Source organism: Chelonia mydas, chromosome 9, assembly GCF_015237465.2.
Source record: "Chelonia mydas isolate rCheMyd1 chromosome 9, rCheMyd1.pri.v2, whole genome shotgun sequence".
NCBI classification, from domain to species: Eukaryota; Metazoa; Chordata; order Testudines; family Cheloniidae; genus Chelonia; species Chelonia mydas.
The window spans coordinates 80006235-80033568 of NC_057855.1; the positions used below are offsets into that span (position 1 = coordinate 80006235).

The 27334-nt window shown below is 43.3% G+C and overlaps 1 protein-coding gene across 3 annotated transcripts in view; it reads left to right on the top strand.

Annotated features, from left to right (window-relative positions):
• Window positions 1-27334, top strand: part of LOC102930345 (vascular endothelial growth factor receptor kdr-like) — a 187886-nt gene that overhangs the window by 40444 nt on the left and 120108 nt on the right. For all 3 annotated transcript variants that reach the window (XR_006283537.1, XM_043521684.1, XM_037908678.2), the window contains exons 2-3: window positions 19648-19744; window positions 23990-24213. Coding sequence is in view for 2 of the 3 variants with exons in the window: in XM_043521684.1 (XP_043377619.1) it covers window positions 19648-19744; window positions 23990-24213 (321 nt within the window). In the remaining variant the exon portion in view is untranslated. The remainder of the gene's footprint in view (window positions 1-19647; window positions 19745-23989; window positions 24214-27334) is intronic.

A 27334-nucleotide genomic window follows, 5' to 3' on the forward strand; every position in this document is an offset into this window, starting at 1 on the left:
GGACACAGACTCTAAAATACAATTTCAGTACATACACACAATTCCTTAAATATCATTCCTATGTACATCTTGCAACATTTATGCGGATCAGCATGACATAAGCTTTTTATAGACACTTCACGCAACCTTTTGTTGGATAAATGCTGTGAAAGCAGTGTACTAGGTGCAGTGAGTTTGCCAGGCCTGGTAGGAGTTGCTGTTACAGAACAGAGAACGCTTTCCCAATTGGCATTGTGGGGCTCGTAGGGTCACAATAACTTTCAATAACTGCAGGGAAGATCAGAGAGTTGGGAAATCAGCCCTGCGTAGAGGGGGCAGCACAAGAACTATGTATTGCTTAAGTCCCTCTTAAGCCTTCAGTATAGAGATGAAATCTTTGTGTTGGTCTTCTATTTTTGAATCTTGGTGATGATGATGCCTTAACCACCTAGCCTCAGAGAAGTCATCAATGGAAAAGACCCAATAGGGCAAGTACTACCCAGAACTATGGCCCTGTTGGACCACAAAAAGACTATAAAGCTGCCCTAAATGGGCACTGGAGGGTCTGGATCATTACTTGTAGTTCATCTAGTTTCAATGGAGGAATGTTCCTTACAGGATGCCTTTTAGTGCTTTGGCCAGTCTTATTTTAAATATCCCAGATGCTAGGTCTGGCCCCACTTCATTGAGGAGACAAATTCCATGGTCTGCTATAGCTCAGCCTGAAGAAGATGTACTTCAGCTCTGCAAAATCATACATCTTGCAACAATGGGAGCAGATGAACAATCTCTTTCATGATCAGATCTCCAGAATTCTGATTCTGCTTTACAGGCCGAAAGATGACAAAATCCACATTCAGAACATTATCGTTGTTATGGTAGCACGTAAGGATCCCATCATCCTCAAAGACAGCACAACAAATAACTCAAAGACAGTCCGGAGAGCTCACAGTTTAAAATTTAGACAAAATGGCAGCGACAGCGGAATAAACAGCAGAGCAGAAGAGGGGATTGGGGACAAAACTGTTGTTAGATTTGCTTAACACTTGGGAAACTGACAAAACAATCATAATGGCCTGAATCCAAAACCTTACAGGCAAACATCCCTGAAGCTTGAGGTGTTAGAAATGTGGTTTTAGATTTTGCATCCGGAGCCTATCTTTACTATCTATCCTAAAAGTTTTCATTCCTTAGCTTCAGGCTCTCAATACTTGTCCGAAGATCCCAGAACACAGAGGAATAGAGATACTTTGAAATAATAGTTGGCAACACGCAAGTAAACTTGGAGTTTCCGTTTTGAAGAAAATGTAATAGCATTGGAAGCTTTTAATCCTTTGGCAGGTTTGAACCATAAGTGGTGATGTGGGGCTGGTTGTCTTACTCCCTGGCTCGCAAATCACTTGAACTGAAACCTCCACTCTCTGAAATCTGGGGCTATCAAGTTTAAGACCTTGGTGGCCTTGTCAAGATGCAGTTTTTAACAAATGCTTAACAAAGGAAGGGCTGTGTAAGCCAGAGTCCTCCTTATTCCTCATCTGGCCCCCCTGACTCATCTCCGCTGCAAACAAATCATTGCAGCGTATGAAGATTTCCAGGAAGGAAAAATATGACCTAGAAGGGATCCATGTTGCATGGTTTTGGTCAGTCCATTGTCCAGGGACCAGGTTGGTGATGTCTCTTTCAGATCTTAAAATGGCCATTATATGAAATTCCCACTGAGGGCTGAGTTTTATCTAGTTCATAGGTGTTTGGGGACTGAGTGTGAGCCAGGAGCCCCCCTCCCCTTTTGAGCACCCAATGCAGGGGCTGAACATAGTGAAAGTCCTTTCACTGCCATGAACACGATGCATTTTTGTCGGAGTAAAGACAGCAGGACCTGGGCTCTTAATTTTCCCCCCATTTATTTTAAATTCACTCTAGCATCTCAATTGTGGGTATTTCCAAACCCTTTCACTGCTGGAGAGTACCGAATAGTGTCGTATTTTATTGTGAAATGGGTATGTTAACATACAGGTCAGTATTTCGGTTTCTTCAGTCTGCTGAAATGCTGTGTTGTGTATGACTATTACTTGCCAAGTATCTGTGCAAATGCAGCATGATGGCTGAGAATTTAAACTCACAGAGCTATATGTCCCTCAACAGTGACAACCTGACCTCCTTAAACATACAGCTTTTGAATTAAATATTTCCCAGTGCTTTAATCTATGCAATACGGCCAACGAAACTTACCTAAGGCTACGTCTACACTTAGAACTGGGGGGCGTGATTCCCAGCTCATTGAGACATCCTGGTGCTAGCGCTCATCAAGCTGGTGCACTAAAAACTGTAGTGTAGCTGCAGCGAGGTGCAGCATGGGCCAGCCGTCCTGATTATGTACTCACGGAGGTCAGGCTGGTTGTACTCAGGGCGGCTAGCCACTGCCAGGGCTACCACGGTGACAGTGTGCTCGCTCCATGAGAGCTAGTGCCAATATGTCTGTGTGACTGGGAATCATGCCCCTCGCTCCAGCGTAGACATACCCCGCATTTACCAGCCGTCAGAGTTTTGTGCCTTTACATTTTCAATCTTAACCATTTTTGCCTGTGTAATTCCCTTGATTTTTTTCAATCTGGACCAAATAAAATCCCAGCTCTCTTTAAAGACATGCCCAACCAAATAGATCATGTTTTCTTGTTATTGTATAATTGAAGATGGTTCCATAATTGTACTTATGGTTCAAAGATGTTAGGTAATAATGATAGATTTACGTATATAACATACTTCTCTCTCTCTCTCTCTCTCTCTCTTTTTTTTTTTTTTGTCTATGGGATTTGAAGATTAGAAGGCCATATTCTTACCTGGTGTAAATCAGCATCACTTTAATACAGTTATATCAATTTACACCAGCTATCCTGTTAACATCCTTCCCGGTTAGCTAAGAGAAAACTTTCCCTAGTATTTGTGTTGACAGTATAAAGTCTGACCTCTACTGACAGTAGAGGTGAATTATTAAATGGTCCCTTTAAGGCCTACTGTACCACCTCAAATTTTTAAAAGCTGATTCCCCATTCAGAAAAATTAAATCAATACCCATTTTCACCCTGCCTTGTTAGCAGGGCAGCCTGGAGGTAACTTGTGCTGTGCCCCCTTAGTGCCCACTATGGGTTGCACATCACCCTCTGGGAAACGATGGATTAATTGTATGTAATGGCAACCCGTCTGTATATTTCTACGCTTGTTGACAAGTGTGTAATAGGTATTAAGATTGAAACATAAAAATTAACAACGATCTAGCTTTTTTAAAATGTCTGAAATAATAATGGTATCTACACAGAAGAGGAAAAGGTTGTTGTGGTGATTTTTGTTATGTTAGAGTTAGAAAGATGTAACCTCTCCTATGGGCAATTGGAGCAGAACACTGATCTCAGAAAGCTCCTCTTTGTAACAACGGCCATTCTCTTTGATTAAATAGTTCTGCAGCCCCTTCTGAATTTCAGGCTAAAAGTCAAACATAAATAGGGTTGGGAGGATTATATTTTTGTCAGTAAATGTTGATCTACATCGATTTCACTGTACACATCCAAACAGAGGAGAGAAATAGTCCCATCAATAATAACTGAAATGTACAGAGAGGCAAAATAAGAAAAATGCTGCTTGAGAACTTATTGGAGTTTGTATATTTTGACCTGCGATGTTGACAAGTTGTGTTTTAATGGTCATAAAACTTTAGTATTTTTGAATTTCAGTGACTAACTAGTGTCAGTAAATAACTATTCTTTTCAGAGTAGCAGCCGTGTTAGTCTGTATCGGTAAAAAGAACAGGAGGACTTGTGGCACCTTGGAGATGAACAAATTTATTTGAGCATAAGCTTTTGTGAGCTACAGCTCACTTCATCGGATGCATTCAGTGGAAAATACAGTGCGGAGATTTTATATACACAGAGAACATGAAACAATGGGTGTTACCATACACACTGTAACGAGAGTGACCAGGAAAGGTGAGCTATTACCGGCAGGAGAGCAGGGTGGGGGTGGGGGGGAACTTTTTGCAGTGATAATCAAGGTGGGCCATTTCCAGCAGTTGACAAGAACAGTAGGAGGGGAAATAAACAAGGGGAAATAGTTTTACTTTGTGTAATGGCCCATCCACTCCCCGTCTCTATTCAAGCCTAAGTTAATTGTATCCAGTTTGCAAATTAATTCCAATCCAGCAGTCTCTCGTTGGAGTCTGTTTTTGAAGTTTTTTTGTTGAAGAATTGCGATTTTTAGGTCTGTAATTGAGTGACCAGAGAGATTGAAGTGTTCTCCAACTGGTTTTTGAATGTTACAATTCTTGACTTCTGATTTGTGTCCATTTATTCTTTTGTGTAGACACTGTCCAGTTTGGCCAATGTACATGGCAGAGGGGCATTGCTGGCACATGGTGGCATATATCACATTGGTAGATGTGCAGGTGAACGAGCCTCTGACAGTGTGGCTGATGTGATTAGGTCCTATGATGGTGTCCCCTGAACAGATATGTGGACACAGTTGGCAACGGGCTTTGTTGCAAGGATAGGTTCCTGGGTTAGTGTTTTTGTTGTGTGGTGTGTGGTTGCTGGTGACTATTTGCTTCAGGTTGGGGGGCTGTCTGTAAGCAAGGACTGGCCTGTCTCCCAAGATCTGTGAGAGTGATGGGTCATCCTTCAGGACATGTTGTAGATCCTTGATGATGCGTTGGAGAGGTTTTAGTTGGGGGCTGAAGGTGATGGCTAGTGGTGTTCTGTTATTTACTTTGTTGGGCCTGTCCTGTAGTAGGTAACTTCTGGGTACTCTTCTGGCTCTGTCAGTCTGTTTCTTCACTTCAGCAGGTGGGTATTGTAGTTGTAAGAACGCTTGATAGAGATCTTGCAGGTGTTTGTCTCTGTCTGAGGGATTGGAGCAACTATTCTTTGACACCCCACAGAATCTCCCACAACTGGGACAATTTAAATCAATAAAAATAGAAAAAATGCTTTAAAAACGTACTTTTACGCGTGTGAAAACTTAAACAGAAAAAATTCTGTAAAAGCTCTTAAAAATAAACATTGATATTATCAACTGAAACTATAAAAAAAATCAAATTCTGCCAAGCCTAAATATAAATATTAAAGCAAAGTAGGAACAGGAGAGAAATTATTGCTTGGGCAGATACAAATTTACCACTTATTTTTTTTACCAGAGGTCCTGGCTCACATCAGAATATATTTCAATAAGGAGTGATTCTTTCTGTACGTACTAAGAAGTTGGGGAATAATCCTTGGAGTGGAGTCAGCGCAACGATTGCTTTCATTATTTGCAGCTGTACAAAATAAATAAGTTTGAAAGAAATATAGAGGTGCCAAATGTAATCCCAGTGATGTGTGAGCGAACACAGTGTTTACTGCCACAGTAATGACATACATGAAGTTCGCGACTTACTGCTGTTGACTTTCCTGCTTCACATGTCACCTTTGATAAATGAGCTAATCTGCTGATAAGTGCTCAAAATAATAAAGTAATTTAATTAAAGGGGTTTTAAAACGTTCCTTCTTTAGCATCCAAAACTGTCTAAGTGCCTATGCGCAACATACAGATGATCCCACATAGAGCAATCCTGATTAGATTAATGGGAAGTGAACAAAGCATTTTTGGAAAACTAGAAACCCTCACGTGCAGCCCATGTTTAAGTATGTCTGCATCTATGAAGAGGTGTCAGGCTGACACACAAGAGAAGCGATGATAAATCAGTGCAAAAACACCCCCTCCAAAACTCATCCCTTATGAGAATTCTGAGCTAACACAGGGACATAGGATTGACCACATGAGATCAGACTAGAGACGGAGCTATCCGGTCCGCTATCCTGCCTTTGTTAGTGGCTAATACCTGGTGCTTCCAGGGAAGGAGGAAAAAAACCTGGCAGAGATCCACTTTTGTCTCTACACAAGACTCTAGAAGAGACTTCCAGTTCTAGCATTTCCAGTAGGGTGAAGCTGAGGTGGCAACAAAATCATTGAGGAGATTTGTTAAATGCCTCCTGCTGTCCAAATGGCAGCCGGAGAGAGGTTGTGGCTGGGCGGATGGAGCGTGATCTTCTGTCTCACCCTTAGTGGTATTTCCTCCACATTATTGGTAAGACATATTAGGCTTGAATCAAACCCCACTGAAATTAAGGGAAAGTTTCCCATTGATGTCAATGAGCATTGATTGGGTCAAACCCATGGGTAGGGCAGTGAGATCATACATTGCTGCTGCCCATGCTATGCCCATGCTAGAGTTGAACAGTGGCCCTCATTCTCCAGGCCTGTCAATAAGTAACTTCACCTGCACTAAAGTCCTGTCCTGAGAAGAGACACCTCTTTTCCTTACAGTCAGTCCCGTGGGATGAAGAACTGAAGGACATGTCTGCAGCTCACATTTAGTAATAGCGTCTGGGAAACAAGATGTGAAACACTTGCATCTGTAACCCTAAAAGCTTCTTTTGGGAGGCCTAGGTAGGGGAAGGCTAATGCAGCCCCTTTCCTTTTTTGGTTTTTCTAAAGAGTCCCTTGTGCATCAAATCAGCATGGACTCCTTTCTCCCTCCCACTGGTTCTGCATATTTCTAAATCCTGGAGCTGTGCCAGGTCTTCTCTTTCCCAAAGGAATTGCCATCATTTTGACCATGAAATAACATTCCCTGCCTTTTTTCCATAGCTACGAGATTACTGCATTTCCCAAATACTTCAAACCACGCTTGAGTGAATATCACTTTGCAGCTGATTGCAGATGGTGCTACCCCCTTTCCCAGCTCTCATGTTTATCTTATGCCTGAAGTTCTAAATTCTGGATCTGTCATAAAACTATGAAGAAAGGACATGCCTATGGCCCCTCCACACTCAAACTGGACACAGAGTGGCAATGTCTCTGTCATTATTAAGCTCTCTATGCACCACGGTGTCAAGGAGGAGACAATGACTCTGATTAATGAGTTGATGCAGTTTAAGACCAAGCAGTCTTGACCTGCCACCGCTTTCTGTGGCCCCTTTCCATAAATCTGTAACTGATACAGTGGTTGGTAAGAATCAGGAAAGCGTATGGTGTCGGCCACTCGAGGAGTTTCCTCCAAGCAGGTGTGGTCAGAATGTGACGGCTGCATTTCTAAAGCAGAGAAACAAAGGGTGAAAGGCCCTGGTAATTACCACAGGGTTTCCAAACGTCAACACTCAAGGCAATTGAGTGACCCGTCCAAAGGGCTGCTGTTGATTAGAGGAGGAAACCAGTGTGAGTGACCCTGTGGCAGTTTGTCAGGAAATGCTGATGTGTCTCTGGGTAAGACAGTGTTGCAGGAACTCAGCAAAGCCCATGAGAACGTTTCTTATCTTTTAACACTGACTCTGCTAAGCAGTTGTTTTTACTGCGATACAGGAGATCTCCCATCCACTTGGGACGGATGATGTTATTTTTGTTGATGCTGGAAACATTCACACCCAAGCTACTGCCTTTAGCCGAGCTGTACCAGCCGGTCTGTTTGTGCAGCACTGAAAACAAGAAGAGGTGTGGACTACACTGCTCACGAATGAGCTACACTCATATTAACTCCCCTGGCTTGGAAAGTCAGCAAAAATATGAAACCCATTGCTTTGTCCATTGACACAGCCCTGGGATTAGAGTCTTTATTGGCAGCTTTTTAATGGTCGGTAAAGCAGATCTATAGATTGTTTTACTCTGCTTTGAATGAATTCGTTAACCTTTTCTCGGAACTGGATCTGAAACTTTGGGCAGCTTTGCCAGTGCTCTGCTCACACATACTCTTCTACACTCACAGAAGTTTCCATGAATATGTGGCTCTCTGTGTTCTGTCTTATACATTTCCCCTAAAAAAACCCCACAAAACCTAAAGGTTTAAAAATTTTAAATGTTGACCAATTTTCCTGCCAAGTTGTGTAGCTTCAGTGCAGGGAAGAATGGTCTCATGGACAAGTAATTGGACTCAGGAAACCTGGATCTGAGTCCTGGCTCTGCCAGAGTCTCCCAGCTTGACCTGGAACAGTTCAATCAATTAATCCCTCAATTGCTAATCGGCTGCCTGTATGTTGTATCCATTTTCCCCACCTCGTCTATTTAAATTGTAAGCTGTCCAGGGCAAGGGCTGTTTGTTTTGTGTACATACAGAATCTAGCTCAATGGGGCACAGATGTTGGCTGGGGTCTATGGGCATTCCTGTTATATAAATAATCATATCAACACGACTTCTTAGGGAAAGGTACATTGCTTCTATTTGTACAATGCCTTTCAACTCAAAAAAAGTTTCAAAGTGCTCTATAAACTGTGTAGCATCCAACTGATGCTCATTGAGCTGTAGGTACTCAGCACCTGTGAAAATTCACCACATAGATCAGATGTGGCTTTAAAATCCATGATAGGCCTGTGTTTGCAAAATCTTCTTTCTAGTGAGTGTAGTGTGAACTCACTGGAAATGTGGCTTCATATTTTATGTGACAAAACAGAAACTACCCACTGCTGGTGGTTTGCCTGCTTGTCACATCCTACATAATCTGTCAGGTACTTTATCTCTTTGTAGCTAGTCTCCAACTGACCTTGGTGAGCAGCCTTCATCCCTGAAATCATAGCCCTGAAATCAACAGGATATTAGGTACCTGAAACATAAAATTCATCTGCCAGTCTGCTGTCTCTCTCCATACCTGAAACATTCAGCAGCAGCCTGTCATTTAATCTATGGTGTGTAGAAAGCTTTAATCATGGGCCTTTTCTAATGCGGCCACAATGGCATTCCTTTCTACTGTCAAACCGAGTTCACAGGGGGCTTCTCCCAGAAAGAGGCACAGAAACCTACCTACTTGTCAGCACCCAGCTTCAGGACACTACATCAGTCCTGATTTTCCCCGGGAGCAAGAAAGAGGGCAGGTGGATCAATGGTCAGATGATATTGAGAACAGAGTTCTACCAACAGTGTTGGTGGTGCTGACGAGCCAGATGGCCGTGAGGGCATACAGGTTGACACAGGTGACATCCATTGCTCTGGTTCACAGGCCCATCTCCACGACCTTCATGGCATTTACAGAGAAAGGCTTATCAGCGATCTTCCTTAGGAGTTTTCTTTTACAGCCAAGCCCTATATTTGGAGGCCATTAAGTAGCTGTCTTGCCTCTGTATGCTTGGTACTGGGCTTCTGTTCAAAAATGTGACTGTTCCACATGCCTGAGAAGCACGTGCATTTGAAACTTCTCCTGCCTCTCTGATGGTTTGGCAGGTTGCTATTGACCAGCTCTCACTTCTTGAAGGAACTTTGTTTTCCAGGCCTGTATTTTATTTTCACATCACCTTTGAGTGTTTTTCCCAGCATTGAAGAAGCAGGTGATTGATGATAAGCATGGTTTAGGCAGCATGCAGAAGGGTGTGGATGTCAGCACTAGGCATGCAGGGCATTTATTATACTGGTGAAGATCTGAGATAAGTCACTGTCTAAACCATACCTCCCCTAACTCCTATGACATTCCCACTATAAAAATGTCTTTATCATAAGCTTTGAATGCTATGCTGAGAAATCTTTGACAGAGTTGTTCAGCGGGGCAATGTGCACACAGACTAATACTGCCTCTGTTATCTGTATTACAGCAGCACCTAAAGAGCCCCATTGCACTGAGCACTCTGCAAACACATGCAAAAAGACAGCTTGAAAGCTAAACAGACCAGGCAGGCAAACTGAGTAAGATTGTCCCCAGTATACAGATGCAGGATTGAAGCACAGAGAGATGAAGTGACTTGCCCAAGGTCACCTAGGAAGTCTATACCAGAGTCAAGAATTAAACCGAAATCTCCAGATTTGCCCTGTTCAGTGCACTCCCTGTGAAGCTCTGGCCCTGACCACTGTCAGAGACAGGAGACTGGGCTAGGTGGACCATTGGTCTGACCCAGTAGGGCCGTTCTTATGTTCTCATCTCTTGAGTTACAGCCGAGGTCCTTAACCACAACACCATCCCTCCTCTCTTGCAGATGAGGTCAAAGCAGTAGCAATAGTGCCATTTAGTTGTGGAAGCTATGTGTTCTGAATGGAGAAGATGAGGCATCTCACCCTATTATATGTTAGTATCTGATTCTAGTATTGCCAATCCCAAACATTCAAAAATCATCCCCCCCAGAATCATGAGATTGGCATAAATAATAAGATTTTAAAAATTGGGATAAGCGGTCTTTATTTACCTTCTGGTATTTTTCAAGCTTTCCCCATTACCACAAGGGCTAGAGAAACTTACTTTAAAAAAAAAAAAGAAAGAAAAAAGCTGAGATTCCTTCATGATCACATGGCTTCAGGAGCTGGGGATTTAATAAAACATAGCAAATATTGTGAGACTCATGATAAAATCACGAGAGCTGGTCGCACAGCTGTTTCTTGCCCTCCTATGAATGGTGACCTTGAACCTAAATCCACAAATGATTATGGATGTTCGGTCTTCATGCACACAACTATTCACTGAATAGCAGCACTTCCTCCCTCAAGTGAGAGTAGGGTCTCCTTTGGTGTGATTATGATCATTAAAATACCCCTGTAAAAATAACACCTTATGACCCATCAGAGGAGCTTTCTCAGAATCAGATTTGCTGACTTTGCCGTCAAAAGTACGGAATATTGCTTTTTACTCCAGTTAGCCTTGCCAAGGCAAAACAGCAATAGGAGACTGAGCTGCCGTCTGTTCTGTCTCTTGCATCGCGTGTAGAACTGCTGCCATTCTATACTTCACCGTGCGCGAGCTGCAGGATCTTTATCTACCGGTGATGACACTCAAGCCACAACCCAGGGTGTTATTTTTACAGCCCCATGATCGTGTTTTCACGGTCACTTTTCAGAGTCCAGCCACATTTCTAGTCTACACTTCAACTTTGAGACAAACTTTCTAATTTGGATAAAAGGATCAAGTCACTTTGGGATAAAATGTCTTAGTGTTAAAAAATAAAAACCCAAACTCTTATCAATAATTAAATTAAAAGAAAACATTAAGAATATATATTTTCCCCCTAAATCAACTTTGAAACTATCTGATTTTCAGTGATTTCTAGTGGGACCTTATATTTCCTGGGGCTTAATTCTACAAAGACATACATATGAGTGCAATTTTACACATGGATAGACTATTGAGGTCAAACATGTGCATAAAGCTATTTGTGTGCATGAGTCTTTGCAGATTCAGGGTCTTAGTCCTAAAATGCTTTATGTAGCTGTCAAGATAGCAGCCTCCTGTCTGATTATTAATTATTCTTTGTCATCTGATGCAGGTGTTAGACCATCTTTTATGTCATGGCTCACATTTCCTTTCTTCCTTGTGCTGAATTACATAAAAGGGAGATAAGAACATAAGAACAGGTATAATGGATCAGACCAAAGGTCCATCTAGCCGAGTATCCTGTCTTCCGACAGTGGCCAATGGCAGGTGCTTCAGAGGGAATGAACAGAACAGGGAATCGTCAAGTGATCCATCCCCTGTCACCCATTCCCAGCTTCTGGGAAACAGAGGCTAGGGACACCATCCCTGCCCATCCTGGTTAATAGCCATTGATGGACCTCTCCTCCATGAATTTATCTAGTTCGTTTTTGAATCCTGTTATAGTCTTGGCCTTCACAACATCCTCTGGCAAAGAGTTCTACAGGTTGACGGTGCGTTGTGTGAAAAAGTACTTCCTTTTGTTTTAAACCTGCTACCTATTAATTTAATTTGGTGACCCTAGTTCTTGCGTTATGAAAAGGAGTAAATAACACTTCCTTATTTACTTTCTCCACACCAGTCATGATTTTATAAACCTCTATCATATCCCCCTTTAGTCATCTCTTTTCCAAGCTGAAAAGTCTCAGTCTTATTAATCTCTCCTCACATGGAAGCCATTCCATACCCCTAGTCATTTTTTTTGCCCTTTCCTTTTCTGAACCTTTTCCAATTCCAATATTTTTTTTTTTTTGAGATGGGGTGACCAGATCTGCATCCAGTATTCAAGATGTGGGCATACCATGGATTTATATAGAGGCAATATGATATTTTCTGTCTTATTATCAATCCCTTTCTTAATGATTCCCAACATTCTGTTCGCTTTTTTGAGTGCTGCTGCACATTGAGTGGATGTTTTCAGAGAACTATCCACAATGATTCCAAGATCTTTCTTGAGTGGTAACAACTAGACCCCATCATTTTATATGTATAGTTGGGATTATGTTTTTCAATGTGCATTACTTTGCATTTATCAACATGGAATTTCATCTGCCATTTTGTTGCCCAGTCACCCAGTTGGGAGAGATCCTTTTGTAGCTCTTTGCAGTCTGCTTGGGACTTAACTATCTTGAGTAGTTTTGTATCATCTGCAAATTTTGCCATCTCACTGTTTACCCCTTTTTCCAGATCATTTATGAATATTTTGAATAGGACTGATCCCAGTACAGACCCCTGGAGGCACCACTACGTACCTCTCTCCATTCTGAAAAACAACCATTTATTCCTACCCTTTGTTTCCTATCTTTTAACAAGTTACCAATCCATAAGAGGACTTTCCCTCTTATCCCATGACAGCTTACTTTGCTTACGGGCCCTTGGTGAGGGACCTCATCAAATGCTTTCTGCAGATCCACTGGATCTCCCTTGTCCACATGCTTGTTGATCCCCTCAAAGAAGTCTAGTAGATTGGTGAGGCATGATTTCCCTTTACAAAAACCATGTTGACTTGTCCCCAACAAATTATGTTCATCTGTGTGTCTGACAATTTTGTTCTTTACTATAGTTTCAACCAATAGTACAACAGCTTGGACTGGAAGTCGAACAGCAGCCTACACATCTATTATATCTCACCACCAGAATGGACATATGGATCTTTTCATCAGATTTCATATTGACATTATTTGTCCCTATACATGTACATATTCAATCTCTCCAAGCACTTGCGGTATTCCTTTCAAGACTGCTACCTAGGGGGTTGTGAAGTTACACTGCACAGATGATGCTTAAAATCATAAATTAAAAATTGACTTGACCTGTACAACAAATGATACCTTGGATTATTACAAGTGAAAGAATTTTGGACATAATTTTCTTCCCTTTAAACTTACTGGATTACCTTTTGCATTTGACTCAGCTTGGTTTCCAGGCACTTGCACAACGTGATTGTGGTTGTGTTTTCAACATCGCAGAGAAATGTTTTAAAAAACTCCCTGGAAACAGTTCTTAGAAACAGCGTGATGCAGTGGCGAGGGTACTGGCTGGGAGCCAGGAGAAAGCTGGGTTCTGTTCCTGGCTCTACCATCGACCAGCTGTAAGATTTTAGGCACAGTCACATCCCCTATTTGTGCCTGTATCTCCCCTCCCCACCATGCGTCTGTTTTGCCAATCCCAAGTGATCAAAACCCATGAGATTTAAAAAATAATGATAAATGTTGAGTTCTCTTTATTTATCTTCCAGTGTTGGAGCCCTCAGGGTTCACATTTTCACGCTCTTTTCAACCATGAGATCAAGAAAGTGATTTTTTTAATGAGATGTTTACCACATCACCTGACTCCAGGGAGTGGGGCTTTAGGAAAAAATGCCATATATCCTGAGACTTGTGATAAATCATGAGAGTTGGTGACAATGCCTTGGACTGTAAGCTGTTCGGGGCTGGGGCTGTCTGTTACTCTACGCCTGTACAACACCTAACATAATGGACCTGACCAAACCCACATGCTACTGTAATACAAATAAATCATTATCATGCTAAGATGGTAAACCCTTTTTCTTTTAAGTGCTGAGCCTGGACTAAATTACCCAGGGCCCCAGTCACCTCCCCTCAGATCTGCATGCGGAGGGAATGCTGTACACAGATGTGGCCCTCGCTGTGCAGAAGGGGATGGGGGCCAGTCCGCAGTATTGGCTCCTCCCTCCCATCCCAGACCCCAGGGATCTGTGCAAGGGGTGGGAGTAAGAGGGGACCAGGCCATCCACCCACTTCCCCACCAAACCCTGCAGAGCAATAAATACAGGCTGTATTGACATCACTGCAGTTCCCCTCTGTACTGTGTACCCACCAATAACTCAGGGAGGAGAAGATGGCAGGAGCAGTCACCGGTGCTGATATGAGTTTCCTGTTGCTTTTATGTATTGTACTGCAAAGTGGAGACGGGTTTCCTGCCTCCTCTTCATTGTAGGTTTGCTCTGATAATGAGGTAGTTGGCAAGAACACTTGTTATGAATGTCATGACCCCTGTACTACTAAGAGAAGGACAAGAATTATTTACTGGGGAAAAGGAGAAAGTTATTCTAGGCCTGGATTCTGCAATCTGAGCTGGGTGGGCAGGGGCCATTGACTTCAGCAGGACCCTGTCCAGGTCCAGGGACAATCTGCCCTATCAGACTGGGTTGTAGAATTGAGGCCTGTGGGAGTTACAATGGAGCCTTTTAAGAGAGATTCTGTAAGTGTCTGGTTGACATTTTGATTGAATATGCACGGGATTAAAAAAATCTTTTTGGTAAATGCTGAGAGTTTATTGATAGAGCCATAAAATCTAAATAGCTCACCTGAATACACTGAGCAGGGCAGCAATAGAATTCACCATGTTGCAGTATAAATAAATAAGCAGTGCACTGGACAAGCTTCCAAGGACTTTTAAAAGCTTCTTCATATGAAAGCAAACATTGACTTTAACTTTGACCTGACAGGACTTTTGAGGCTAGATTGCTCAACCCTGACATCAGTGGCCCTGCTCCTGTGAGTAAGTGCTCACCAGGGAGAGTAAGAGCTGCATATCTCACCCCTAAGGGCTCAGTTCTGCCACCCGTCCTCGAGCTGAGCAGTACCTTCTTGCCGCTATCCTATTGATGGTATTGTTCAGTGTGAATACAGGTGCCAGAATCCAGCCCTAACTAAATACATCCGATGAAGTGAGCTGTAGCTCATGAAAGCTTATGCTCAAATAAATTGGTTAGTCTCTAAGGTGCCACAAGTACTCCTTTTCTTTTTGCAAATACAGACTAACACGGCTGTTACTCTGAAATTCATATTAGGATGCAGTATTTGAGGAGGGAGGTTCAGGTATGTTTTGTTAAGTATGACTTAGCTTATTTGCCCTGCCACTCTCTGCTGGAAGTTACTTTCATAATTCCACTGGCTTCTCAACCCCCTGAGCCTCTCCAAATAAATAAATCAAATATTAAAATAGGGCGACTCCCATTCTTGTTTCCCACCAGGCCCTGTGGCAGCCCCCAGCCTCCAAGAAAAATGATCTCTTGGCCAACAGGGCAATGATCTGGAAAGTAGAAGAAAAGTCAGGCCCTGGTGGGACTGCAGGAGGGACGTAAATTCCATGAGGGGTCACCTTGCTAGTTTCAGCATCTAGTGATTCTAATTCAATGCGGCTTCAGTTTTCCCACTGGTCCACCCTCTTCATTTCACCTTTGATTTTTTTTTTTCTGTCCACTCTCTAATATGGCTTTGGCAAGTAGGAGAAGGCACATGCTGTGTTTATAATACCTGTCCTGTTCCCTGGCTGCAGTCATGAAGTGTGTGTGTGGTAAGGATTTTCCCCCTCTGCATGGGGGAGAAAAGCATTGAAATTACATTTTGTTTATTCTGTTCTTTGGCTTCCTGAAGCCAAAACAAACTCTGTGAAAGAGGTAGCTCAGTCACATAAACACTGTAATTGAAAAACACGTTTGTCTCTTGCAAAAACATTTTCAAGTATTATGAAAACCTCACAACTGCCTTGCTCACCAGTAACAACAGCAGCTCAGATCTAATCAGCGAGTGTCAGCCAAGAACGTGCTGATGGTATTGCACTATAGAGCCAGTGCAACAATGCTGCATTCACTCATTAAAGATGAAATTCAGTCCTGTGCACAAAGCCAGCATAATGTACCACTTAAGATCCATGTTAGCCCTGCAGGAACCAGAGGGACCAGGTGAAGAATTAAAAATTTTCTTAAAGTTAATGTTTAAAGTCAAATTTACAGAAGTTAAGAGGGAAGGTATTGTACATCTGGGGTCAGGCTTGGGTTATGAGGGATTACAAGTATCGGTTACAAGGTTCACAAGATACATACATAGTACATATCTAGCATAGACCCAGATTGGCGTGCGGGAGTTTTTAAAACATCAGTGGATAAGTGATCTCAGGTACACCACCCATAGAATGTATTAAGAGTCCAAGTCAGTATTGGTGTAGTGAATAAGGACATGGGTGGGGTGCGTCCATTGGTTCGTCAGAGAAGGAAGGAAGTGGGTTATTTCCTTGACCAGCGGTCTCGATTACTTGACCTGGTATTGACGGTGTCCCATGATGTGTTCCGGGTTTATGTCTCTTGACCACCTGATGGTGTCAGACACCATGAGCTATCGCATGAGCCAGGCGTAGCATTGACCGACTCCGCACACTCTCAGCACCAGCGCGTTGTGAGGGTCCCATGCGCCCAGGGCTCCCACGATCAGGGTGTGGCTCCGGACCTCGGAGCCCTGGGCTCTCAGGGTGTCGACCAGTGGGGTGTACTTCAACACCTTACGAGCTCGGGCGTTGTGGAAAGCCAGTGACCTGTTTTCGAATGGCATCCTGACATCCACCATGAGGATCTTCTTCTTTTCCGTGTCGGTCACGACGATGTCGGGTCACAGTCGGCTGGTTACATACCCAGGATTGCCAAGTAGCACCATGTAGCTAGCCCAAGTCACGTTAGCGGCTATATCCTGAGAAAACCAGCTAGATACACACAGGACTCAAATAAAGCTCAGTTGGCTAATTAAATGACAAACTGAAAAATATTTCCAAACCTACTGGCCACTGACAGGTTGTTACAGGACGAGTTGTTACTGAAAAGATAAATGTGTTGTCTTAGAGGAACTGAAGTAGCTGAAAAGTAGATTTGTAACAATAGGTGTCAAGTTACATAGGTGGGTGTGGTTATGCAAAGGACATGTTAGAAACCCAGCAGTTACTGTGCACCCATGACATCACCTGCTGTAACAATTTTCAAACAAAGAAGTGAAGAATAAGTAAAATTGAAACTACAGGGTAGAATGCAAAATCTGGAATTTGGCCAGGACCCTGGAGCTTATATAATATCAGTCGTCATACAACAAGTGCCATGGGATCTCTAATGACGACAAGTAGTCAAGACCTTGGTTTAATGTCTCATCTGAGAGGGAGCTTGCAGTTCAGGAAGAGAGTTGGTATCACCTGCTGAGGGTTTCTCGCAAAATGTTTTTGAGTGGAGCCATCTTTAGAAAGCAACGTTTTTAGAAGGCTGGAGCTCTCAGGTATTAGCTAGCCTCTGCTGTGTTTCTGACGGGAATTTGAATAGCTCACGAAAGGAGCCAGACTGCTGTATATGGGAGTGAGTCACTTTTCGCGGAAGGAACATGCAGTGCCGAGACCATTTCACATGAATTTTTTAAAAGAGAAATTTGGGAGTGGCAGGAGGGAAAGCACTTTTTCATCCATCTAAAAGCTCTGTTTCTCTTTGTTCAATATGTTACCATCGCTACACTGCTGAGTAAAATGCCTTTGTTATAAGTCAAGCTAAGGATTTCTGGCTTAACAAGTTCAATGTGAGGGAGAAGATGAAGATTTGAAGTGCATACAGGGAAAGAAAACATAAGACTTTAATGTCATAGCTCTGGAAAATGAGAAACAAATCGAAGCATATTTGTGGTTGTACTGATTACTCTTCCCTCAGTGTGGGCAAGACAACTGCTCTGGCCAGTTTCACTTTTGTTTCTTGTCAGTTTCACTTTCTGCAGCTGTGTTTGGCTTCATAGCAGAGGAGGGTGATGTTTACATTTATTGAACTCTACCATGAATACATACATTTCAATCTAGGCTAGGTCTCATAAAACCCTTTTAAAACAAAATCTAACCTTTGGACCTTGAAATCAGTTGACAGGATCACTTTAAGAGTTCAGTCAAATGGCAAATTCTGCCAAAGAGAGGAGCAGCAGTGCACAATGGACAGAGGGCACCATTGTGGGCATCAGCAAACATGGAATTTTCTCTGTGCTCTGCCAGTGACTCACTGTGTGACCATGGCAAAGTCACTTCACCTTTCTGTGCCTCCATTTCACCATCTGTAAAACCAGGATAACATGTTAACCAATCTGTGTGAACTGCTTTGAGATCTACCTTTGAAAAATGCTAAGTATGATTTACTAATACTGAGGGGTGTGACAGTGTCGGGCCAGATGGCTACAGGAGAGTGATAGAAGGCAGATATATTAGCCCCAGGTTAAGTAGGTCCCTTTTCCCTGGTTAAGGTAACAGGGAAGGTTTCAGAACAATCAGGAACCTTTTGGAAACAATTAAGACAGACAGGCTGATTAGAATACCTGCAGCCAATCAAGAAGCTGCTAGAATCAATTAAGGCAGGCTAATCAGGGCACCTGAGTTTAAAAAGGACCTCACTTCAGTTTGTGGTGCGCGTGTGAGGAGCTGGGAGCAAGAGGCACTAGGAGCTGAGAGGGAGAACGCGTACTGTTGGAGGACTGAGGAGTACAAGCATTATCAGATACCCGGAGGAAGGTCCTATGGTGAGGATAAAGAAGGTGTTGGGAGGAGGCCATAGGGAAGTAGCCCAGGGAGTTGTAGCTGTCGCTCAGCTGTTCCAGGAGGCACTCTAGACAGCTGCATTCCACAGGGCCCTGGGCTGGAACCCGGAGTAGAGGGCGGGCCCAGGTTCCCCCCCAAAACTCCCAGCTCCTGGTCAGACACAGGAGGAGCTGAAGGAGTTGACCTGGACTGTGGGTTCATGAAAACAGCCAAACTGAGGGCTGCCATGAATCTCCGAGGCGAGCAAATCGGCCAATAAGCGCAAGACCCACCAAGGTAGAGGAGGAACTTTGTCACAGGGGGCAAAATAAAACATACTCTTAGCATCCTCACTGCCCTAGTTAAATTTTTAAATTTAAATAGTTAAATTTTAAAAAAATTAAATTAAATTAAAGAGCCCTAGGGAATTTGAAGGTCAGGATAGCATCCAATAAAAGCTGATGACTGCCCTATGGAGAGAGTTTTGCACACCAGCCATGTGACAGACTGACATTGGTGTTAGGACCACAAATACGGCTGTAAATTTGCCTTATGAAACAGTGCTATACTCTGCAACAATAATGTCCCCAAACAAAGCAAGTATCACTGCCGTATTTGTGTCTATTACTCAGGAATACTGCAGGTTTTGTCATTGTTGTGTTGTTGTTTTTTAATATGCTGGATATTGCAGACTTATAAAGGGAAGGCAGTTGCTCCCCAGAAATTTTCCCCATGTATGTCGTTCATTAAAGGAAACCATACACTTAAAATGTATTGTCTCATGCAACAACTTGAATTATTCACTGAGGGCTTCGTGCACTTCACTTTTATGTCAGTGTAATGGAAATGAATAGACTTAGTCTAGCCTAAAATGGGAGTAACATGGAGTGGATCCACCTCTAGATGAAACAGAAGTGGGGAAAGAAATGTTATTTTCAGACATTAGAGAAGACATTATAAACATTGGAAAGGAAAAGGGCCAAATTCCATTCTCACTTAACCTCATGTAGCCCCTGGTTACAGTGGAGTTACATGAGTTTAGTGAAAGAAGAATTTGGCCCCAAAGATATGAACTACAGAAAGCCTCCCTCATATTCGATTGTGTCTGTTCTAATAAATGTATCCCCTGGAAAACATTCCTAACTGTATTTTCTCCCTTATTTTGGCTCAGGTCTTGCTCTGGAAGAAGTGCTACTGAAACCAGAGTTAAGCATTACAGAAGATCAAATTGTAATCAATGCAGGAGATTTCTTCGCCATAACATGCAGGTGAGGTTTGCCCCAGCAGTGTCCGATTTCCCCGATATGTATTGGCTGCCTGGGCACAAAACCACCCCAGGATCAAAAGGGTACTCCTCAACCGCAGCTGGGGAACTTTTGCTATATTTTTCCCTGAAATGCATTTTCATGTGGAGTAGGATCTTATTTAGTCTAATAGAATGGAGGGGAGAGAACTTCTTCAGATCAAGAGGACCCTCTATGTTGCAAATGGGCACAGTCGAACTCCCCCTGAAGTCCATGGAAAGACTTCCATGGTCTTGTGAGTGATGGATCATATCAGGAGACAAAAAACTCATTTTCGGATACTGAGGATTTTCGGATAAGGATTTGCCTAGCTAAGGTTCAGTTCTGCTGTGTGCAAATTCTCTATTTCACTCCGTGTGTGTAAATAAGTGACAGACTTGTTGACCACAATCGGTAATCAGCCCTCTCTGTGTACACAAGCTGACCCCAAATGCAGTCTAGCCTATAAGATGACAATTAAATAAACAGCAACCAGCATATGTACATTTAAAGACCCCTCCTGTTTGAATATATCATATCCTTTAAATCAAAGATAGCCAGGCCTCATAAAACGCAGACTGTTGGACATAAATTATGGAGACTTTTCACCCATTGACACAGTGTGCAAAACCTGCAGGGAAGAGGCCAAATTTGGGATCAAGACTTGCATTCATAGGAAGATAAGCCTTGGCAAATCTGGGTTGTAAGGTGTTCTCTTGCAGTCGACTGGCAGACGACCGGAGTAGTAAATACACAGTGAGTTGGGGAATTTTCAGCTTTGTGAAAACATAAGGTTAGCCCCGCTGGATCAGACGATAGGCCCCAGAGGGGGTGATATAAATCAGGGTAAGTAATTGTGAATGTGATTTACACAACAGGAGGACAGGCTTGTAGCAAAAATAAATAACCACCAGAAGGGTGTGAGAAGATTTAAAAGCCTGGCACAAGCATGTGAGAAGGCTGACATTAAAGCAAGTCATACACAATTATTTAGTATTTGTATTGCTGTAGCACCTAGGAGCCCAATCATAGACCATTGTGCTAAGTGCTGTACAAACACACAACAAAAAGACACCCCTGCTTACAAACAGTCATTCACACACACACGTTATTTTACACCTGACACATCCTGTTGGTTGTTTTGCCAGCCACCAAGCCACACTCACTCCTTCAGCATGTAAATGACACCAGCTTAGATTCATTCTACCACTTCATTGATTTACTAACTTGTAATTTACACTGATATTTATGTCACCTCTGATTTTGTCCCAATCAGTCCATTTAAATCAGTGTTGCCCTTTCTTCCGGCAAATCCACTCACCCCCCATCAAATACTCACTAATTTGTCCAATTGTTATACAGTTGAAGGAGATTCTTTCCTGATACCTGCAGCTGGTACTGGCTTGTGAGGTCAAAAGAACCTTAAGATAGTATTTATAGCTTGGCAAGCTGTGGACACTGGTGATGACTGTAAAGTTTAAACTGTCCTTTAATATCCAGCTGCATTATTTCTTTTCACGGTGTTATGTGGATGTGAATTCTACAAGGTGCCTGGGTGCTAATTAAAGAGGTGGGTTCTCAGTTTTGTTTTTTAAATTGGTTGCTCTTTAAATTTATTTGAGTATCACCTCATCCATGTATTGTCGGATGAAAGAATGAATAAATAAACAACATGCTTTACACTTCTGTAGTGACTCCACAAGCTCAAACTACCTTAGAGCCACTAAGTCATAAGTCCTCATGGCACCCCTGGGTGTAGAAGAAAGTGTAATTCTCCCTATCCACATGGGGAAAACAAAGGCACAGAGAAGTTAAGTTACTTGTCTAAGGTAAAGCAACCAGTCTCTGCCACAGCTAGGTACAAAAGCGGGAACTTCTGCCCATGATTCATGTGCCTTAAACATTGGAACACTTTCATCACGTCCTCAGCAGGTGTAAATTAGCCCAGTGCCATGTCTTGCATACACACAAAACCCTGTTTAAAGAACTGGCCTAAAACACGTCATCTGAACTCATTCCTATCGTTAAAGGGAGCTGGGACGGTTTGGATTGCGGCAAAAGAGAGAAGCATGGTTTGCACAGTAGCTGTCAGAACTGAGAGTAGAGTGAAATTCCCTCTGTTCTATGTGGGTCCTTTCACTGCCCCCATTATCAGCACTAAACCAAGATTAGAACACAAGTCTCCTGACTCCTAGGCCCATGCTCCAACCATTAAACCAGGCTGCCTCTAAGCCTTGGAGGCATTACTCTACTCTTCTGACATTGGACAGGAAACGTGCCCCAATGACCGTGTAATGTAGTGAGTGCAGATGAGGGGACAGAGCACCACATGGTGCTCTGCAGTTCCTCTTGAGGCAGAGCAATGACAGGCATTGCTGGGAGACCCTCCTTTGCTAAGGGTGGTCTTTCTGACATGAGCCTGGGAAGAAGGGGTGGGGATGCAGAATTCCTCCACAGAAAAAGAGCCCTTAGTTTGAACCACCCCCTAAAAGGCTGGACAATAAGTCTGCCTTGCCTCTTTCCTCTCTGCATTTAAATACAGGAAGCTGGTGGGATGGATGAGGCTGGGGTTTCAGCATCTCTGTGGTGCAGTGCAGCATATCCAGTGATGGGGGTGAGGCTGCCCTCAGAGAGAGGACAGTTACACATTTACCCAGCACTCTCCTTTACCCACATGCTGGGAATAGCCTCCAGATTTCAGCCCAACTCCATCATCATCTTCAGGAAAGCAACAAAGGACAGAGTTGAGAGCCAAGAGGATGTTTGTATTAAGGAGCAACAGGACCTTGCTGGCAGACACACACTCCCTTGTGGCACCCATTACACATATACGAGGCAACTGACCCAGACCCGCAAAGGAAGATTGTAGAGCAACTCGCTAACACAAACTTACAGCAGGATGTAGTAACAATACTTGTGGAGCACATGTGCCTTTGCACTGAACGGATATGCCCTGACTGGAGTTTTCCCTCTATTGCTACTCACAGTAAGGAAAAGTCAGAGGTCATTACTCAGTCCCCCTGAAGTCAATGGCAATCCACTGAATAAGGATAGTGTGAACACAGTGTCCTTTTAAAATTAAAGGCCAGACTGTGTCTTGCCTGGTGCAGTCATCCAGGAGAGGGGAAAAGGCACAAAGAGCTCCCCATCCTGTCCTTGCACCCATGGAGAAAGAGAAATGCTTCAAACTAGCACTAAACACTGACCCTAGCTTCTCCACAGGAGTCTGGAGAAGGTTTGGTCCATGACTCCTCCCTCTCCATGCTGATCAAACAGAACTGCTCTCATGAATCCTGTAGCAGGGGCCACTCTGGCCTTTGCTCCTCCACAGCTCCTGGAATGCCTCCTTGAGACACAATGCCTCCAGGATCTCTCCCTGCAACTGTGCGCTTCTACACATCCTATGCAACAGGACTGTATTACAGACCTGATCCAAAGCTAATTGAAGTCAATGGAAACACTCATTGAATCCAGCCCTAATAGCCCTAGATATTTAAGTGCAGAATGTAGGATGTATTGGACATCAGAGACAGGACACTACATCAGATGGAAGAGATAGTATATCTGCCAGGCTGTGGTAACTCCTGTGTTCCAAGATCAGTGAAGGGCCAAATGGAAATACTGTATCTTACGCAAGCATATATTACAAGATCTGAAATCCAACTACTTCCAGACACTCCACAAAATCAAGATGCAGTCACTGCTAATTAAAGAAAACATGGGGTGTGGAGTTACATGAATGGTCTTCTCTCCCTTCCTTAACCCCAGTGTTAGGAAAAAAGAGATTTTAACTTAACTGGTAAAATGTGCAGAGAGCCTAACTCAGGAGAACTTTACAGATGTATCTGATGCCTTCTAAAGTTTTCAGAGCAATAAATGTAGCCACTTCAAATGAGCTCATGTTCACATTGTTCCTTCAAAATGAAAAGTACATTGTCCCTCCAGCCTGCAGGAAATGGTCTTGCATTTGCTTTTGCTTCTCTCAGGAAATGTCCCGTGCCACAGGGAGGGTAACTGCATCGTAAGCCTTAGCTCCCTCAAGGTGCTGGAAAAGCTAACAGCTCATAAAATACATCACAAACAGTGTTATCATTCCTCACCACATGGCACATTTATGAAAATTGGAATCACAGACATTGGCCACAGAGAACGTGGCCTAAGAAATGTAGATTATTCCACTCATTATGCCGGAGGCCGTGACAGAATCTGTATTTTGTCTTGTATTGACAGGGGAGCAGCCTCCTTGACCTGGCTATGGGGAAATGAACCACACAAAGACGTGCCACACAGGTGGCACATATCCGAGCACCAGTGTTCAGACAATGTACAGCAGATCTGCAGCAGGCTCACAATCAACAAAGCCATAGCCAGCGACACCGGTTACTTCACCTGTGTTTATAATCACCTCCTTTCTAACAAAGACCTCACGGCCAAGACGTATGTGTTTGTTACAGGTAAGAGTTTTATCCTTCTAGATCTTCTCTCCACGTTACCACATTGGCGGTGTCAGCTAATATTCCATTGTTGGACACACTCCTGCTAATTATGGGCAGGCAAATCAATTCAGATGCATTAACAGCTCTCCTGACCCTTCCACCCACCATCACAGCAAATAGAAACAGAATATTCTAAAGAGGTTTTATTGACTTTTTTGTTTTTACTTTCATTCCTCCTGGTTTCACAGGATCAGAAGTTAGAGATGGAAGAGACCTATCTAGTCCAATCCCTAGACTGGATTAGTGCATTGTCCAGTCTGTGTGTCCCAGCTGATGTACTAATTCCTTTTCACCCCTCATTTCACTGCTCCCTTTGAGAGACTATTTCACACCCTGTGCAGCTCACGGGCAGGAAGTTTTTCCTAACACTCAACCAAAATGTTTCCTTTCTTAATTTCATCCTGCTGCTCCCACTGAAACCCCCTTATGCCACCTGAAATAATTCCTCTCCCTCCTAGGTATTTACCCCCAGGAGATATTTGTAGACAACTTTGCCCTCCACCCCAATTAGGCATCACTTGAGTATGTCTACACTGCAGCTAGGAGTGAGCCTCCATGCCCCAATAGACAGACACACCTGACTCCCTGGGTCTGAGTTTGGGTGGCTAGCCTCAGTCTCCACCGGTACAGCAGCATCTACATTGCTATTTTGAGCATGCTAGCTCAAGCCCCACTAGTACAATTCTATCTACCCATGTTGGGAATCTGACTCCTACCTCCAGTGTAGACATATGCTAAGCAAGGTTATACCAGTGTAGCTATGAAAATCTCTCTCAGTATGGGATTTAAGAAGTAGAAGGCCAAAACCAACCAACCAAAAGTGTCCCATTTAAGAGGGCCTCCAAAACAAACCCAGACAACAGGGTTCCTAGTTCTGTTATTATTCTAGAAGGCAGGTAGGCTGGCTGGCTGGCTCCCTTTCCCCTTAGGCATCCAGGAAGGGTCATAAGGTCTCACAGAAACCTATTCACAGTCTGAAAAATCAGAAGTCTCTAGGGCCGATGTCAGGTGAGTGTGCTAGGGCCTGCAACCCGTAGCAAAGCCTCTAATCCCCTCCCCTTCCCTCTTTCCTTCAGCTTCTTTCTCCTGTTTGTCTAGCACAGCCCCAAGGCTGCAGCAGGGTATTCCTTGATTACAGCCAAGACATCCTGGCTGCAAACTCCAGTGTGTTTCTTACCGAGGTTATGCCTCCCCCCCCCCAATTCTCAAAAGCCATTCCTTTCAGCCCACTGCTCAACTTTGCTCTTCTCTGAACTCCCTCCAGTTGGTCAGTATCTTTGTGGATTCAGCTGCAACTGCATGCGGACTGTGCAACAGAAGACAACAATGTTCTTCTCTATGGTGAAGTGAATAATTCAAAATGAATACCGTGTTCATTTAATTTAGCCTTTTTCTGCTTGTGGAATACCCACAAGATGATCATGAGTTCCTCAGATGTATTCCATTCTTCACTTTTTAGTCTACAGATCTTAGATATTCCAAATTCAAACAGAGTTGCTTAGCTGTGATTAGTCAGATAAGTTATATGGTATTGTTTTTGTACCTTACATCAGTGAGAACTGATGCAGATATTTGGACAGACTAATTTATCATTTAGTTCCCACAAAGATTCATGCAGAAGACTGATTATATCTCCAAGAACATTTGTGCCAGTAAAACTTGGTTGCCTGAATGTTCATGGAAAATGAAGGTAAGAGGACATGAACATGGCTGAAGCAAGTTCAATTAAAAATTCAAGTGAACATTCACAGAAAATATTTTGCATTAGCTGCCCACGTCTATTATTCTCGCATTGTTTCTAACTCTCATGAAACCCAGAAGTCTCAAAATGCATGATTCCCAGTCCAAAAGAGGTTACAATATGCAGAGATATCAAAACCCAATTGCTCAACCGTTTGGTATACAACTGCTTGATTCATTTGGATAATTCTTTCCCCTCTTCTCTGTACTAAAATAGATATCTTCCACCTTTATTCTTCCTTCCCAGTAAGTCCCTCCTTCTCTTGGAATTTAGCTTCTAGTGTTACTTGTTAGTTCCTGTATCCATTTTCTTTTTCCCTTTGTATTTCCCTTCCTGCTCAGTCAGGAATTCTATTTCCTTGCTAGCCTATGCCCTGAACTTTATCTGCACTGATTCATGTGCTGACCCGTTTCCTTTTCTGATTACACATTACTCAGATGCCTGCGTCTGTATTGACCCAACCCAATAGCTGAACTGCAGGAAGCACTTTATTGGAAACTCGATGCCCTGTCCTGACTCAGTGCCCTCACTGGCTTACAGGGACCACATTTAATGTGAACCGCTTTGACAGAAGCGCAAGCAGAAAATCTTGTGGGACCTCCTGGGACTGCCTGAGCTCTTTCCTTAAGAAAAGATTTAAGGCTATAAAGCCCTGCCTACAATGGAAGCAATCAGCACACAGCTAATTTATAAACACTACAGGTTGGCCTCTCGCTCTGCTGAACTGGCTGTCCTGGCACCCCTATGAAATCAGTGCTAGTTGACTGTTATATCCAAATCACTGAAAAACATCTTCTCGCTGCCAGATTTAATTCACCTGGGTCATGGTTCCTCTCCATTTCTCATCTGAAATCCACCTGTGCTATGAAAAGGAAATGAAGTATAGAGCGCATGGGACAATTCATGCCCTATGTTACATAGATGCACTAGTGAGGCAAGGAAAGGGTGTTGAGAGAGTCTCTTCTCCAGGCCCTACGGTATCAGTGCGGAGTGGGATTCCCATCTAGTGCGGAAGAGAACTCTTGAAAAGTAGCTCAGCTAACAACCACTGGTTCCTTCTAGGGCATGGCCTGACAGGCTGGGGGCCCCCCAGCAAACTAGCTGGTTTTACATTCCTCTGCATATGTGCCATCTGAAGATGCACACTTCGTTTCTTCCTGAAGTATCTGTCTTGCCCTGCCCTGGCAGGATAGCTGTTGGGCCAAGAAAGCGGATTGTCAGTAAGGCCCTCTATGTTGTATAGTTCAGACACCCATCACATGGATCATCATCCTCATCTTTAGTAGAACGTATATTTCTTAGGCAATCGTCCCTGCGGTATCTGGGCACCATTACGTA